Raw genomic sequence first — 17079 nt, forward strand, 5'->3', positions numbered from 1 at the left:
ACCTTCAGCACCCGCTCTCTGAACTCAGTTTGAGGGACACTTCTTAAAAGAAGCTGCAGGGTTAAGAAACGGGCTAAGGCTGCATTCCCGTTATTCAGGGCTCTGGGGAGATAAAACTGCGGAATGTCCGGAAGGGCGTGCAGCAGCGCACGGCGCTGAAGAGCCACAGCGCGGGTGGACACCGACTCCGCATGGAGCCCGGGCTTGGAGCACTGACGGCGCAGGGGCTGCTGCGGGCGCCGGAGCAGGGACCGGGGGAGTGGCCGGGAGGAGTGGCTGGGAGGAGTGGCTGGTAGAGGTGACCGGGAGGAAGGACCGGGAGAAGGGACCGGGAGGAAGGAACGGGAGGAGGCAGCCGCAGCAGCGGTCGGAGGAGGGACCGGCAGCCCCGGCCCGGCGCCGCCCCGGAAGCAGCGGGGGGTACGGCAGGGTCGCCATGGGCCGGGCAGTGACCGTGGCCACCTGCGCTTTGAACCAGTGGGCTCTGGACTTTGAGGGCAACCTGGAGAGGATTTTCAGAAGTGAGTGCCGAGATGGCTGGCTGCCCCCGGCCATCAGGAGCCTCTTCCGCTCCCTCCTTGCCTCCCGCCGCGGGCGGCGCAGCGCAGCCCGTGCCCGTTTCACGCACTGCGCTTCCAACACTTTTCCAGGTATCGTCATCGCCAAGAGCAAAGGAGCCCGGTACCGGCTTGGGCCAGAGCTCGAAATCTGGTAAGGGCGCTTTGCTGGCTCTGCTTTGGTGCGGTTCCAGTTCGCTGTGGAAGAACAGTCGGAAGCAGCATTAGCCCCGAGGTGCTGCCGTGCTTAGAGCGTGCGGCCGTCGGGGCAAAGAAAAGCACTGCAGTTGTGAGCACAGGACTGGGTCTCTTGTCTTGGAAACCTGACTGGAAGCTATAATTTCAGTGAGTTTTCCGTCAGGGGAGCTGTGGTGCTTTGATTTCTGCCTGGGCCCAGGCTGCTGTCCTGGAAGGAGTATCATGGGGTGATATAGAACGCTGCAGAGTTTTAAATGCTGTAAATAGGGATGGTGTTGACAGCACTGCTTCTTCATTTTCTATATAAATTACCTATGTGGGTGAAATGCTTCCTGTCTGAAGTAGTTTTGGTTCTTTGGCTCTGTTGCTGATCTGGCTGAATTTTTGATTTCTCCTTGTATCTATACACAGTGGTTATGGCTGCTCAGATCACTATTATGAGTCAGACACACTCTTGCATTCGTTTCAAGTTCTGGAAAAGCTCTTGGAGTCTCCAGCTACTCAAGATATTATCTGTGATGTGGGAATGTAAGTTTTTGTGGTGTTTTTTGCAAACCTGTGATAAAGTGATAAGTCCTTAAGGAATGCTGCTTGTGCCGTGCTCTGGATAGCAAGGGCTCTGCACCAAATGTCACACATATCATAGGAACTGCACTGTTTTTCCCCTTTTAACTACCATGACCAGGACTGCAGTGTGCAGAACAAATTCTAAAAGATAATCCTTCTAAAGATTGCTGTTGGCTGATCCCTTCAAGAGAGAAATAATACATAATAATTACAGTTATATACTACAGTTATATTTTGGATAATTGTAATTGGATAATTACAGTTATATATTGGAAAACTTAATGTCTGGTACTTTTTGCCACAGGTCAGAATTAGTGTGAGGTATAACTCAAAGGGCTTTATAAATTGGCTGTCTTGTAGGAATGTGGGGGCTGCTTTCACTGACAGACATCTTTACATAAGTGTATGTGAAACTCACTGAAGCCATTGTAAGCCTTGTGCTGAGACGGAAGGGTGATAAATTATATCTGTAAAATTAATATGTTAATTAACATGTTATTAACATGTAATTAACATGTTATTAACAATTATTGATATAATTGAGTAAAGCTAGTTTGATTTTGAACTGGGTTGGCAGTATCACAGGAGGTCACATTTGATTAAATAACCTGGCCAAGCCATGGGGAATCTTCTGGTGTGCTCATGTTCCTAAGGCTCAGGTAGTAGTTGATATATCTGAGATTGACAGCACAGTCAGTAACTCAGATTTTTTCAAACTACTACTTTAACTAAAAAATTAGAAGCTAAAACTTCATATATTGTTTTGCTTGATTCCCTCCAGTGAGGTTTTCCAAATGGTTTTTGCAGTAAAGTAGATTCTGTAGCTTTTTATAATTTCATTTAGTGAGTGTAGTCATTGCTGATTTTGGTTCTTATTTTCACAGGCCTGTTCTGCACAGAAATGTTCGCTACAATTGTCGAGTGATCTTTTTAAATAAGTAAGTAGTTCTTGATATGTTTTGTGAGGTAACACATCTTTTCAGACACCAGTTCGGCCTTCAAGCAAGATTCTCCAATGCTACTTAGAGTGATGGATTTATCTTCCTATTTGCTAAATAGGAAGATAAATCCAGTCTGAGAGAGACAACTAAGGTTTCTCATTATCTATTTTTTCTTTTCTGATTTGTGGAAACTAAATTCCCACTTCTTTCTGGAAAAGTTTAGAAAAACCCCTTGAATCTGCAAGAAACTTTAAAAATGTTACATTGTAAAAGAAATAAGTTGTTCTTAATCAGTGTTTATATATAGGCTTGTTTGGCTGTACATCATGTGTTAACTCAGTTTTTCTGTTTTGTTTTATTTAAGGAAGATTCTTCTAATCAGACCAAAAATATCACTGGCAAATGCAGGAAACTACAGGGAACTTAGATGGTTCACCCCATGGAGCAAAGCAAGGTATTCTGGCAACTCTAGGAATTGTGTTAAAAAACACAGCTTGCTGTTTGCAGCCACAGCAACAGGGCTGAAATACTTACAGCAAATACTCATTGGCTGCTACAGGCAGAGCAGCAGGACAGTCAGCCAATCTACGTGGTTGCAGCTTGGTTAGGCACCTTATTGAGCAGTCAAACTCTGAGTTGCTGGAAGAAAAAGTGGGGCTGCTTGATCCTACAGCCAGTGTAAAGTGTCATTTTCCTGGTGTGTGCTTTCTAAGAACAGCCAGCTCAGGGCTGGAGAGGCTGTGTTTGTCTCCTGAGTGCTGCATCCCAGTACTGAACTGGCAGGCACTGAAATGGATGAGCTCTGTCAGAACTTCTGCAGTGAGTGAAAGCTGCCTGCCTTATGATGCTGCAGAACATGCCTGGCACTCGTCTCTCCCATCTTGTAATCAGGGAATGTTTCCAGCTTGAGGGTCTCAGCAAAGCACTTCTGATCCCTCCTCTGAGCCCCAGCTGGTTCTGTGCTGCTCATGTAGTAACCCTGCAAAAAGAGCAACTTCCACCTGGCATTTGCCTTGCATGGTGTGCTCTGCTTTCTAGCCAGGATGGGGCATTGCTTACCTTGCCTTTCTGAAGCACAGATGTTGCTATCTTAAAATGTTAGCATTGCTCAATAATTCCACAGAAAATATGAAGGTTTTTTTTTTCATTTTTTTAAGCACACACAGCCCTGTACATCTTCAATACGATTTCTTTAAGCAGCGTTAGAAGGTGAGATGAGAACCAGTTTTTATGCTGTGATCTATGTAATGATGTATTCACAATCTATTAACTTGATTTAGGCATGTGGAGGAATATTTTCTGCCCAGGATAATTCAGGAAGTGACTGGACAGGTAAGCTGGTGTTTGTTTTTTTTAAATTTAGCATCTTCCAGATTCAGCAATAAAAAACTGTAGTCTCCAAAATTCTGCTTCCAGTCATGTTGTAGATTCATGTTTCAGTGGTGGTTCTAAGTTGCATTAAATGAGAGCATAATTTCACATTATTTATGTTAGTATGTGGCAGCAAAGCCAGTAAATTTTAAATCTGCCTCAGTTATTTGTACATGCAGAATGATTGCCATATTTTGCACTATGTTGGTACTGAGTTTATCTGTGCTTGAGACTAGAATTGAGTAAGTGTTTTTAGGTTAAAAAAATTAAATTAAAAATCATTTAAACCTTATTTGTTCAGAAGTATCTAAAATTTATGTTAGTTCCTACTAAAGCATGAGTGTGATTCCTAGCAACAGACAGTCTCTATTTTGTAGATTGTTTCATTCCTGTCCTTAAGCAAAGCACTGGATCTGAATACTACTGAAATTAGAACATGAAATTTCAATCAGTCCAGAAATTTGCATTTCAGATTTTTTTTTCTTTTTTTTTAAACTGACTTGGTATAAAATGAAAGAAGGTATAATGTGATTGATATTGTGTCACTAATTTCACATAAGTATTTTTATATTTTCTTAAGATTTGTAGTTCAAGTTTTTCAATTGAACAGATTGTTCTACTGCATGTGTGTAAGAATGTTGCTGTTTTTCCTCAGGAAACTGTTCCTTTTGGGGATGCAGTGCTAGCAACCAAAGATACCTGCCTAGGGGCAGAAATATGTGAAGAACTCTGGGCACCAAACAGGTAAAGGAGAAGAGGAAATAAAAAGTAATCTAAAACATACCCTGGAGCTGCCTGAAATAAATGTTTGAAGAGATCTGCTTATTCTTCTGTGTAATATCTTTTAGAAAGCACCAGTAAGATAAAATATAATTAGGAGCAATAAATGCATCTTGGGAAAGACCTCATTAGGCTAGGTCCAGAATGGTAAGGAAATGTTGGTTGTTAAATTAAATCAACTTGAAACAATAAGGTAGGGGAGAAATACCAAAACCAAACAGAATGAAAAGAGTGACCTAAGGAAATAAATGACAGGTAACTCTCATGCTCACATTCCTGATGCTTTACCAAATCTCCCAGTTACATTAATTTCCTTGTAAATGCAGCAGATGTGGTGTGTTGAAGATGTGATTTTTTTTTTTTTTTTTTTTTTTTAGTATTTCTTTCCTATGACATTGGAAAAAAAAAGCAGTAAAAATTTTCTCCTTGTGATTCTGTTTTTGAATTTACTAAGAGACAAAGAAAATGGGACCACTGACTTTGCAGTGTATATCCATGTTGCACTTTCAGACCAAGATTATGTTATTCTCTCTTTCTTTGAGATCTGGCCTTCTATAGAGTAGAAGGCATTTTATTTAGAACAGACTGAGCAAAAGCCTTTTTGACCTTTGCAGCCACTGCTGGTCTTTGACAGAAGAGTTGGGCAGTGCAAGAAAACAGATATTTTTGAAAGCCCTAACCTTGTTTGAGCTAAGACATGCAGAAAACTGACAGTGACATAAATGTTTCTGTTTGTCAGTGATTTTTAATGACATTTGCAGTTTTCACGGCACAGTAGTGATTTCTTTTTGTGCCTTTTGCTTTGACAGCCCTCACATTGAGATGGGACTTGATGGAGTGGAAATTTTCGCCAACTCTTCTGGGAGTCACCATGTGCTGCGGAAGGCTCACGCCCGGGTGGATCTGGTGAATTCTGCCACAGCAAAGGTGTGTGCTTTTCTATTGGAAAGTTCTGTGTGTTTGAAAAATGATGAGAAGACACTTATTATTTGGTATGTAATCCTCTCTAACAGTGATGGGGACAAAAATAGGGCAATGAATGTACATTACCCTGTGAAAAAGCTGCTTTGTCATTGTAATTTAACATGCTTTGCTTATATTTAACAGTATCTGCTCTCTCCTGATATCCAAACACAGCTTTGGTCATCACCTGCTTTTTCCAACCTCAGTCTGAACTCAGAATTTCAATTTAGAAGTGCAGCTCTCTCTGTTTGGGTTGAGGGAATGACTCTTGCTACTAAGAGACTCCTGTCAAGAGAGAATCCCAGCCATAAATCATTCACAATGTAAAGGGAGAGGAAATTTATAAGAAGGGCAGGAACAGAGAAACAGCATTTTGATTTTTAACATCCTGTCAGGTGCTACATTCTGAATGGCTTTTTTTTTCCTCTTCCCTGCATGTTTGTTTCCCTGGCAGAATGGTGGAATATATATTTTAGCAAACCAGAAAGGCTGTGATGGTGATCGTCTGTATTATGATGGCTGTGCAATGATTTCCATGAATGGAGAAACAGTTGCACAAGGATCCCAGTTCTCACTGGATGATGTGGTAATGTATTTACCCCATAGCTGCTGGGGCACTTATGCTCGACACTTCCAAACATTCCAGATCTAGGTCCACATCTCTAGACTAAAAAGGTGAATTTTAATTATGCTATTCAACTAGATCTGAGTGTTTTCCTAGTCAAATTATCTACTGTAGCTCTCCTGCTTTGTGATAAAGGAAGATCAGTCACAGTGGAAGAACTTCATGAAAAAATTTTTGTATGCAATTACCATGAGGAGGAGAGACCCTGTTAATTGAGATTCTCTTATTTAAAGGAAGAAAGGCCAAAGACTGCAATGTTCTAATTATGACCCAGTTTTGTGGACACAAGGTTTCTCTTTGATTTCAGAAAATAGTAGATTTGTCATCTAGCTTTCCTCACATTATGTGCAAGCTCCATCTCATTCCCCAGTAACATTTCTTGCCTTTTCCTTTGCCACAGCTGGTGCTGTGGCATTTCTTGATGGCATCTCTTTTGCCAAGCATTGTTTATCTGTTTGTGTAGAGTGATCTAATGTTGAAAGCCTTTTCACAGGAGGTGCTGGTTGCCACTCTGGACCTGGAGGATGTTCGAAGTTACAGAGCAGAGATTTCATCTCGTAACTTGGCGGTAAGAACTCTTTGTGTTTGTCAACTGTGCCAAGTTTGAGTAGTTCTTGGATGTAAGAAGTATTTGCATGTCTTGATTTTCACAGTATCTTAGAGAGCTGATTTTTTTTAAACTATGTTAAAATTGGTGTCTTCTGAATTCTTCTGTACTATTGCTTAGGCAAGTAAAGTGAATCCTTATCCCAGGGTAAAAGTGAACTTTGCTCTGTCGTGTCCTGATGATTTAGCTGTTCCTACTTGTATGCCAATCCAGTGGAGACACCACAGTCCTGAGGAGGAGATCAGGTAATCAATGCTGAATCCGTTGCTTGAAAATTATTTTGGTTAAAAAAAAAAAAAAACCCAAAACTCAAATAAAGAGATAAACATAAGATTTTGTTCAGATTTAAGTAAAGGAGATCTCTCATTGGAAGACCACAATAAATATGTTGACTTGCTTAGGTGTTATTTCCTAACCTTCTTAGAACAATCATGTTCTGTAATTTCAGCCTTGGACCTGCATGTTGGCTCTGGGACTATTTAAGGCGCAGCAAACAGGTAAGAAAACTGGGTTTGTTTTTTCTTTGGCATACACAGCTTCTTTTGTGCCACAGGCACAATCCAAATTGTTTTCCTGTGCTGCTGGTAACCCAAACTGATGTTAGTCCAAGGTGCAAAGTTTGAGTTTTTCTCTGGTAGCTCAGTCAGACTTAAAAAATGTATTCCAAGTGTGACTTCAGTATGTTCTGTGCACCCTTCCTTTGGGAATTGTGCTTTCTTTACTGCAGCAGAGTGACATGAAGTAGTCATTCAGTGTAAAAGTAAAGTATATATGAAAAATGTAATTCTTTTTATTAGCATTTCTGTCTTGCTAATAAAAGACAGAAAAAGGAAAGACAACTGGAATTTTTTCTAGGCAAAGGGTTTTACCCTGACTACTTGTTTGATTGCCCAGTTGATGAGAGTTTCAGAGGATTTGCTCTGGGTGGTTTGTTCTGTTTTTCCCCAGTAGAATATAAACCTTGAACAATATGAAGCCTTGAAAATGCCTGTCATTCTTCTACAGGAGTGTGTTTCTGAGTGGTACAATACATATTTTTTTTCCTTATTGTGCTATGTGGAACCTCTTCCTTGCTCTGATTTCAAGGCAGGATTTCTCCTACCTCTGAGTGGTGGAATTGACAGCTCTGCTACAGCTTGCATAGTGTATTCAATGTGTCACCAGGTTTGCCTAGCAGTGAAGAATGGCAGTAAGTAGATCTGTGTGTCTGGCCAGCTGTGTTTACTAATGGTTATGGGTAAGTTAATATTAGCTGGGTGCAGTAGCTGCAAGAGCTTATTAATGGCAGACCCTTTTTTTTGTCCCTCTTATGGAATCCTTTGCATCTCTTCAGAAATTCCAGTGAAAATGTGTGTCCAAATTCAGATTCTCTGAATTGGCCTAATAGTTTCCATTTTGGGTTTAAGAATTGGATGTGGAACTCAGATTAGTTTCTGAGTTTAGACTATTGTTCAAATATTGGCTGATGTAGTCTTCAGTTAATTCTGAGAATTTTCCCCTTCTATTAAGAACAGAACAAAGCATGGTTAGGAATGGTTTAAATTCTTTAAGTTCTGGCTTTAAGCAGACTTCATGCTTTTAGCTAAGTCTTTGTACATACTGGATGGTGTTTTCTATGAAAATTCTTCAGTAGATCTAAAGGATTTAACATTTCTGTGCTCAAAATCAGAAACAAAATCAGTAATTCTTTTATTTGATTTTTTTTTGGGAAGTTAGATGTAGTCGTCTTATTTATCATGGGAATACAAAGGATGTACAAGATATTTGCAAATCCTGCAAAGGGAAGAGCACAATAATTTCCACTCCTGTTCTGTTTCTTCTGCTCTGTCCTCAGATGCAGATGTGCTGGCTGATGCACGCAGGATTGTGAATGATGAGACCTACATCCCTGAGGATCCTCAGGAATTCTGCAAGCGTGTCCTCACCACGTGTTACATGGCTAGTGAGAACTCCTCCCAGGATACCTGCAACAGGGCCAAACTGCTGGCTGAGCAAATAGGCAGGTACAAGCTCAGAAGTGGTGGGAAAAAACACCATGTTCTGGTAAAGCCATACATCTAAAATGTTCAAACTTGGAAAGGGGAAAAAAATAAGAGAGGAACAGGAGATGGGTTAAGTGGGAATGCTAAAGATGTCATTACTAAAGTGTTAAAGTGATGCCAGCTTAGAAGCATTTGGCAAAGGACATGGAATTTTGGAAACAGACTCTGAAAAGTGTTATTCTTTCCTAAGTTTCTTCCTACCAGATCTGAGATTTTAGCACTTTTAAAACCTCATTTGATGGGTGGATTTTTGGTGGGTTTTTTTCTATTTTATATAGTCAGATTGTGCTGGCTGAGTCACTTGTGCTTGAATTCTTCTCAGCTACCACATCAACCTGAACATTGATGCTGCTGTGAAAGCTGTCGTGGGAATCTTCAGTGTGGTGACAGGTCGAACTCCCCAGTTTTCTGTCCGTGGAGGCAGCAGCAGAGAAAGCCTAGCACTCCAGAATGTGCAGGTGTGTGTCCTCTAGGCTGAATCAGGTCACACTCTTTTGGTTCTGTGTGTTTTGGTTTGATTTTTTTGGTTTTCCAGACTAACCAACAACGCTGCTTTAGTTCCGTGTGTTGGTTATCCTGTTTGATAGTTTTTGTTAATTTGAAGATTTGATCTTTCTCTCTCTGTTACTGGAGAAATCCAGCTGTTTGCTCTGGAAGCAAACATTGAATTCTTTGTCAGCTTTTTGGCAACAGGAGAGGTTTAAGTCAGAGAGGAGTGTGAATATTTGCTTAACATCACCAACAATTGCTGCTGGAGCTGGAGGCTGGATCCCAGGTTGGTTTGGCATTGCTGCCATCCTTCGGAAAAGCTGAGTTTCAGAATGGAGACAAAAGCAATGTAAACTTTTTACAAATGTTTTCTATTAGACTAGAAGCATTTATTTACTCTGTAAAAGGATATGGTTTATCTATTTTTATGGTTTATTTTGTTCTTAATGAGCTTGTTTAGACAATTGATTTATAAAAGTGACTGGGGAGAAATCACTCTGCGATATAAATTTTGCTTTCCTTTCCATTTTCCTTTGCAGGCTAGAATAAGAATGGTCCTTGCCTACCTGTTTGCTCAGCTGACACTGTGGGCTCGTGGGATGCCAGGGGGACTATTGGTGCTGGGATCAGCCAATGTGGATGAAAGGTTGGTGAAAATTTGGAATCCAAACCCATGGGGAACAGGTCACTGTCATTTCCTGCAACTCCAGCAAATATCTCTGTAGATTATTACTCAGAAGAGGTAACAACCTAAGAATGCACTGGTAAAAGTGAATTTAATGAAAATAGTTAAATCAGCTTGAATGGGAAATTTCAGAGGTTTAGCCAAAGTATTGCTATAGTTTTCCCATAAAATGCTGTTTTCCGTAGAGCTTACCTGTGCATTCACTAGGCTAACTTTCCAATTTGTTGAATTTTCAATTGGTGTATTAGGAATGAAGATGTGAACTTTGAGCTGAAAAAGCAGACCTTAAAATCTGGAGTACTGTTAGCAGAGCTAGTATTTGAAGATTAAAGCAATCCCTGTAAAATTGTGGGAGTGGTAACCTCTAAAGCTGTGAGAGTACTGTGTACTGGTTGTGTGGGTGTTTTGAGATTTATTGTTTTGATTAGTCAGCACAGTATTTTAATTGTTTTGAACAAATTGCCTCAGCATGGATAGTTTTGCAGTGCTTTATGATTTGTTTAAAGTACCATCTTCTGGTAATTTCAGGGCTTTAGTTAAACATGTTGCCCTTTAGGTATAAATATGTTACTGATACAAAGTCTGTTTCTCCCTTTCTTCATGCTACATATAAATTCTCTGTAGTGTCAAGGGTTATATCTTATGCTGCAGTTACATTATTATTAACTGTTGCTGTATAAAAATTTCCTGTTTTGCTCAGTCTCCGTGGTTACTTGACGAAGTATGACTGCTCCAGTGCTGATATCAACCCCATTGGTGGCATCAGCAAGACTGATTTGAAGAACTTCATTCAATACTGCATTGAAAACTTCCAGCTCACAGCCCTCAGGAGGTGAGCAATGATTCAGTAACTGTATTTGTTCATTCCACTGTCTGAGCCAGGTGCTTCATTTTTGGGATGAAGTGCTGTTTTAACAAACCAATACTCATAAGACTGCATGGAATCCATGTTTTTCCTTTTCCTTCTCCCTTACAGTATAATGTCAGCCCCACCCACTGCAGAGTTGGAGCCCCTGGTGGATGGACAAGTGGCTCAAACTGATGAGGTAATGTGGTGGTGTTGGGTCCCCAGGACGAGGTGTGAGATGAGAATTTGACTCCATGTTCTCAGAAGGCTGATTTATTATAGTATGATATTATATTAAAAGAAAATTATATACTAAAACTATATTGAACTATTGAGAAAGAATACAGACAGAAGGCTGGAAAAAAATGATAATAAAAACCCATGACAGACTCAGAGAGTCTGACAAAGCTGGCTGTGATCGGTCATTAATTAAAAAAAATTCACATGGAACCAATCATAGATGCACCTGGTGGTCAGCAACTTCTAGACCACATTCCAAGCAATCAGATAATTATTGTTTATATTTCTTTTCTGAGGCTTCTCAGGAGAAAAATCCTGGCAAAGGGATTTTTCAGAAAATATTATGGTAACAAGGTAATAATGGGCAGTGCCTTTAAAATGCTTTAAGCTCTACTCCAAAATCTGGGGTTTGTCCCATAGCTATTGTTTACTCTTGTATGTAACCATGCTTACTGACAGGCATGTTATAACCAGTCTTAAAGCTGCCAACAAGGCATTAGTTCCCCACACCTGCCCTGTGTTGACAATAATTTCCAAAATCACAAATTAACATTTTTGAATTATTTTCGATTTTTGGACACTTAGAATGATGGGTGTTGTAAAATGCAGTTTATTTTATGGTTTTTTTAATATCAAAAGAAAGTCAGGGCCTTACTGCTATGAAAATGACTGGTGGAAAAGCACTTTTCTCCCCACACCCTTCTCTTTGCTATCCCTTTGGAAAGGAGAGGACTGATAAAACTACCTCCGTGGCCTCCAATCTCCCAATTCAGAGACATTCCAGCGGGTATTTTATTTCTGCTCATAGTATTACTATGTCTTTTTGACATTGACAATATCATTTTGGTGTTTCTGTGATTTAACTGGGTTATTTTAATTGCTCCATGAAAGTATTCATCAAAAGTTGGATAGTTAAGATTTTCTTTGACCTTCTGTGTGTGTTTTCAGGCAGATATGGGGATGACATATGCAGAGCTCTCAATCTATGGGAAATTAAGGAAAATTGGAAAGGCTGGACCATACAGTATGTTCTGTAAGCTGATTAATCTGTGGAAGGAAATTTTTACTCCAAGAGAGGTAATATACCAAAGAGAAGAAAATATCAAATAGTGTAATGATTTTGCCAAAATAGAGCATGTTTGGAGAAAGGTCAGGTTCCTTTTAACTGAAAGTAATAGTTTCATTATTTTGTGTTTAGAGATTATTCTACAGGTGCAGCAGAATATGCTGGAAAAGCTGGCTTGCTTCTCTTAAATGGAGCTTGTTGTCTTGTGCTGCAAATTGTTAAAACAATTGTTAATTGGGTAATTTGAAAACAATTACTTCGGAATTATACCTTGGTGGAAATTGTTCTCTAAAATACAGATGACCAACTACTCCTGAAGCCTTTGGTTATGTATTCTGAGACAAAAAATGGCTTTTTCTTTGCAAGAATATCTAGACCGTGTAAAAGTAGAAAACAGTCTTCAAAATACTGTGCTCCTCTCAATTTTTAAATCAAAATACTAAGAAACTTCATTTGGTTAAGAGCTACATTCTTTGTACACCAGGTGGCATCCAAGGTTAAGCATTTTTTCAGGATGTATTCAGTCAACAGGCACAAAATGACCACGCTCACTCCTTCCTACCATGCTGAAAACTACAGTCCAGATGACAATCGCTTCGACCTGAGGCCTTTCCTCTACAACACCTCATGGTCCTGGCAGTTCAGGTGTATAGACAAACAGGTAAATCCTCCTGCTTCTGGAATGATTTTGTATTTAAATTATTCAAAGTGGGTCCAGCCTGGTTCCAGTGTATCTCCAGTAAAAGACAACTAACACTTAGGGTGGCAGATATTACAGAAATAACTGTGATTGTTCTTTTCACGTAACTGTGAGGGTAAATTCCCTGATTTCAGTGTAGGCTGTTTGGGTTCTTTTTTGTCATACTGCTATGTAAACAAGAACAAGAAAAAATAAAAGAATATGTGTACTGAGGACTAGAAGTAATAGATGTACCCAGACTCATGACGTCCTGTGCTAATGGGAGAAACAAGCTTTTGTGTTTTGGTTTCAGTTCAGGACCTGTCTGAAGGGATCTGCTTAACTGCAGAATTAAGACTTGACCTACAGCAGTGTGGAGAGAGCCACACTGTGTAAGAGGCAGCAATTCACTGTGAGTGCTTCTCCCTGCTGCTTCTGCAACAATTTCTTTTTTGAATCTCAAGTTAGCTGACTCACAAATTTGTGTTTGCTCAAACACAGCAGCAGTAATGGTACCATGCTCAGTTTGAACACTGAGATGGGGAGGGGCCCAGGTGATTATTGGAACCATGCTTAACTTTTTATAGTTTTTAGCCGCCCCTTCAAACTTATTTTTAATGCCTCTTTTATGGCACAAATGCTGGGGTGAAGAATTTTAGCACCTTAAAGTTTTTTCTGCCAGAGATTTTTACACCCCAGTTGCTTTTAAGAATATGTTTATACATGTAATAAAATACTAATTCCTTCATCTGTGAAATGCCAGACATGTTGTAATAGTATTTTACTACCTTGAAACCTGGGATAAAAGCTACCATGTGCAGTACTTTATTGTAAAGTAGTATAGTGGGGGATTTTTTACATCATATTGGACTTTTTTCCACTCAAGTCCGGGACAAAAGTTATTTTGGTCTCAGTGGGAGTCAGGGAAAATGTTTTTGTAGAGTCTGGACTAAAATGCAGTTATTTTATGCTTACAGTAAATGTGATTAAGATCTTTTAATGATGCAGATATTGTTACATTCTCTAACTGGATTTGTATGTAATAGCAGTTGTGCTCTGTAAGGGTAGTGGCCATTGCAACTTATTCCTGGAAACCAGGAGGCAAGTTTGGGGAAGATTTTATTGTGTAGATAAGAGTAACCTGAACTGATAACTCCTGCAGCTCTTTGCAAGACTGGAAAATAATAACTTGCAGTGGTTTGAGTCAAATCTGCCCTATTCAAGAAAAGGAATACAGGAAGAGTTTCTTCTTACTGTAGGTGTTCAGCACAATTATAATTCTGAAGAGAATCACTCTCTATGACAGTGTCCCACTGATGATTCTGCTCCTGGGACTCAATCTGCACTTAAGATTTTTCTGGCATAGTAAGAGGACTGTGAAAATATGGCATAAACTTGACATAAACCCCACATTTAGTTAGGTAATGCCAGGTTTTTCCTGTAGGAGAGTCATGTTACAGCTTAAGCTCATTTGTGAATGGAAACAATTTGGAGTGCTAATGATAGAGAAATCTGTTGGATTTGTAGAAAGTACTTTTCTGCTTTGGATGTCTGTAGTGCAGTCAAGCCAGTTTAGTTATCCACTCATTTTTAGTGCAAAATTCCCTTCTCATTTGCTGCAGAAGGAGCAGGGGTAAAAGGAATTTAAGATCATAGCATTTGCTGGGAATGACCAGATTTGCTCTTGGAGTTTTCATGTCATTCAGCTCCTGTGGCCAAGGGGGTTTAGAACAACCCTAGGAACTCTGGCAGTGCTGTATGTAGCTTCTGCCTTGGAGCAGTGTCTGAAGTAAAGGATTTGTGGTCAGAGCACAAATGATGCACTTCCAGGTGTCAAAATACTCACTGGGATTTTAATAGCTGCCATAATTTGAAGGAACTGTGATGCAGCTCAGAAGAAAGCTGGCACATCTGCCTCAAGGACGAGATATCTGCAGGCGATCTTCTGCTTTTTCCAGTGTTACACCACGAGATTAGCTGCATTTGGTAAAACCAAAAGATTTATCCACTTCATAAAAACCTGATCTTTGTACGAGATGTTGATGAAAGAAGAAGCTTTATTTTTGCTACTGAATTGGTTTCTTTTTCCTTGCAGGTATCCAAGCTAGAAAAAAAGGAAGGAATTTCTGTAGTTGAAGATATCGACTGACTTCCTGTCTTGTTTAACTGTGGTAATTAATTTGCCAGACAGAATGTTCAAAATTGGATTATATTGTGATAATGAGCAGGGATAACCTGCTCAAAAGTTCTTGAGTTGACTGTTGTAATCAATTTTTTTAATTGACTCCCTGTTTTACTCCCAATATACTTAAACCGTAGTTTGGCTAAAGGATCATTTATTAAGGATTTCCTTCAACTTCTTGAGTTAATTGCCTTTAATTTAAAAACTTACCTTACTTTGCAATAAACTTGTAATTTTGTCAGGCTAATTGACTCAGTTCTTATTCTACATGTTTTTTTATTTACCTGGCACTGGCTTTGTAGGCTGGTCCAGTGTTTTGAGTGGCCACAAAGTCAAACTCTGCAGGGTGTTGGAAGCATGTCTGTCTTGAAGCAGATGGGTAATCTTCATGTTAGTGGAGTTAAATTTCGAGTTTAACTTCTTGTTTCGTTTAAATATTGCAGAATGAAGTATAAAACCAGTGTCCTCTGAGCTCAATTAGAGTGTTACCCACATCCTACCTCCAGTTTGCAAAAGCTTAATTTTTAACTTATTGTCTTCAAACTGATCTTTTAAATTTGTTCAGGGCTGCGGAGCAATAAAAAAGGATGGGCTTGTTCCTTTTTCATTTAATGTTTAGCTGTTCCCATTTCCTTTTTAAACTTTGATTTGAAAGGTTCACTTCTAATAGGGAAAACAAGAAATGCATTTCTGCTGTTCTGGGAAAACAATATTCTTAACTGCAACAACAGGAGAGCTCAGGCCCAGTGAGACTTCTGTTAAAATAGTCTTACATTGTGCCAGTAGAAAATGTCTGCTAAAAAGGGCACATTCTCCACATTTGATTCACTTGGAGTTAAAGATGCTGCGGGAAGAATGGAAAACCCCAGCTGTGATTTGCCTTCCTTCACAGTTAGTTGGGTACTTCCAATTCCAGCTAGAGGGAGTAGATGAATTCTAAAGAGAAGTTCAAAAATTTGTTGTGTATTTGAAGACTTCTTATTTCTTTGTTTCCTCTGGAAGTTACTGGTTTCTCTTTCTGGACAATCACAGAGGAGACATTTGCTTTTATTCAAATAAAAAATAATAGCACAAAACCACAATATTTTCATATGTCTCCTGTGTTGTTACCCTAACTATTTCACACACTTTTCTTTTTTAGCAATTGCATTTACAGCATGTGTACAAATTGCATTTTATTTCTTGCCTGCTAATGCTGGCTACAGACTGTACCAGATCACTCCTATTTTCCTTTTACTATCCAGAAATTTTCACTGGTTCTGTTCCATCTGATGCTTCTAGTTCAACTGTTATCAACACTTAACTCCAATGTTATCAGTGCATTTTTGCCTACTGAGAATGGGAAATAATTCTAACATCTAGCTGATGATGTTCACTTTTTACTGGAGACAACTGTATTGGGTTTGTGTGGCCAGGTTTTAGTGGCAGGGGGGCTACAGAAGTGGCTTCTTTGAGAAGCTCCTGGAAGCTTCCTGCAGCAGAGGCAGAGCCAATGCCAGCTGGCTCCAGGATGGACCAAGGCCAAGCCAACCAGTGATGGGAGTAATGCCTCTAATAACACATTTAAGAAGGAGGAAAAGGTATTGTGCAGAAGTAAATGCAGCCAGAGAAGAGCAGGGTGAAAACATGTGAGTGGAGCAACCCTTCAGACACCCAGGTCAGGGCAGAAGGAGGGGCAGGAGCTGCTCCAGGCGCTGGAGCTGAGATTCCCCTGCAGCCCTTGGTGAGGCAGCTGTGTCCCTGCAGCCCAGGGAGGGCACAGGGATGCCCAGATCCCCCTGCAGCCCATGGAAGGCACAGGGATGCCCAGATCCCCCTGTAGCCCATGGAAGGCACAGGGATGCCCAGATCCCCCTGCAGCCCATGGAAGGCACAGGGATGCCCAGATCCCCCTGTAGCCCATGGAAGGCACAGGGATGCCCAGATCCCCCTGTAGCCCATGGAGGACACAGGGATGCACAGATCCACCTGCAGCCCATGGAGCAGCCCACACCAGAGCACAGGGATGCCCAAAGGAGGCTGTGAAGCTCTGGGAAGCCCATGCTGGAGCAGGATCCTGGCAGGACTTGTGTCACTGCAGGAAACCCACAGTAGGCTGTTCCTGAAGAACTGCAGCCCCTGGGAAGGACTTGTGTTGGAAAAGTTTGTGGAGGACTGTTCTCTGTGAGAGGGAAACCCCCAGACTGAAGGAGGGGAAGGACTCATTGCCCTGAGGAAGAAGCAGTGGCAGAAGCAACAAG

General features: G+C 40.4%; 1 protein-coding gene across 3 annotated transcripts; it reads left to right on the top strand.

Annotated features, from left to right (window-relative positions):
- Nucleotides 1-298: 298 nt before the first annotated feature.
- On the top strand, nucleotides 299-15086 carry NADSYN1 (NAD synthetase 1). 3 transcript variants are annotated; one of them, XM_009097068.4, is made up of 21 exons: nucleotides 302-521; nucleotides 651-711; nucleotides 1167-1283; nucleotides 2207-2260; nucleotides 2628-2717; nucleotides 3544-3595; nucleotides 4290-4378; nucleotides 5224-5341; nucleotides 5832-5963; nucleotides 6496-6570; nucleotides 6730-6854; nucleotides 7058-7106; nucleotides 7696-7798; nucleotides 8444-8612; nucleotides 8974-9109; nucleotides 9680-9786; nucleotides 10526-10657; nucleotides 10802-10871; nucleotides 11861-11989; nucleotides 12463-12639; nucleotides 14753-15086. In XM_009097068.4, exons 1-21 carry the CDS (start codon nucleotides 437-439, stop codon nucleotides 14804-14806), a joined length of 2124 nt encoding a protein of 707 aa, XP_009095316.2. In that variant the 5' UTR covers nucleotides 302-436; the 3' UTR covers nucleotides 14807-15086. The 3 variants fall into 3 exon arrangements, 2 of the variants coding, with proteins under 2 accessions (XP_009095316.2, XP_050831282.1); XR_007777696.1 differs by lacking the exon at nucleotides 14753-15086 and having other exon boundaries at nucleotides 299-521; nucleotides 11865-11989; nucleotides 12463-12608; XM_050975325.1 differs by lacking the exon at nucleotides 6730-6854 and having other exon boundaries at nucleotides 7700-7798.
- The last annotated feature ends 1993 nt before the right edge of the window (nucleotides 15087-17079 follow it).

The sequence above is a fragment of the Serinus canaria genome, chromosome 5 (assembly GCF_022539315.1).
Source record: "Serinus canaria isolate serCan28SL12 chromosome 5, serCan2020, whole genome shotgun sequence".
NCBI lineage: Eukaryota > Metazoa > Chordata > Aves > Passeriformes > Fringillidae > Serinus > Serinus canaria.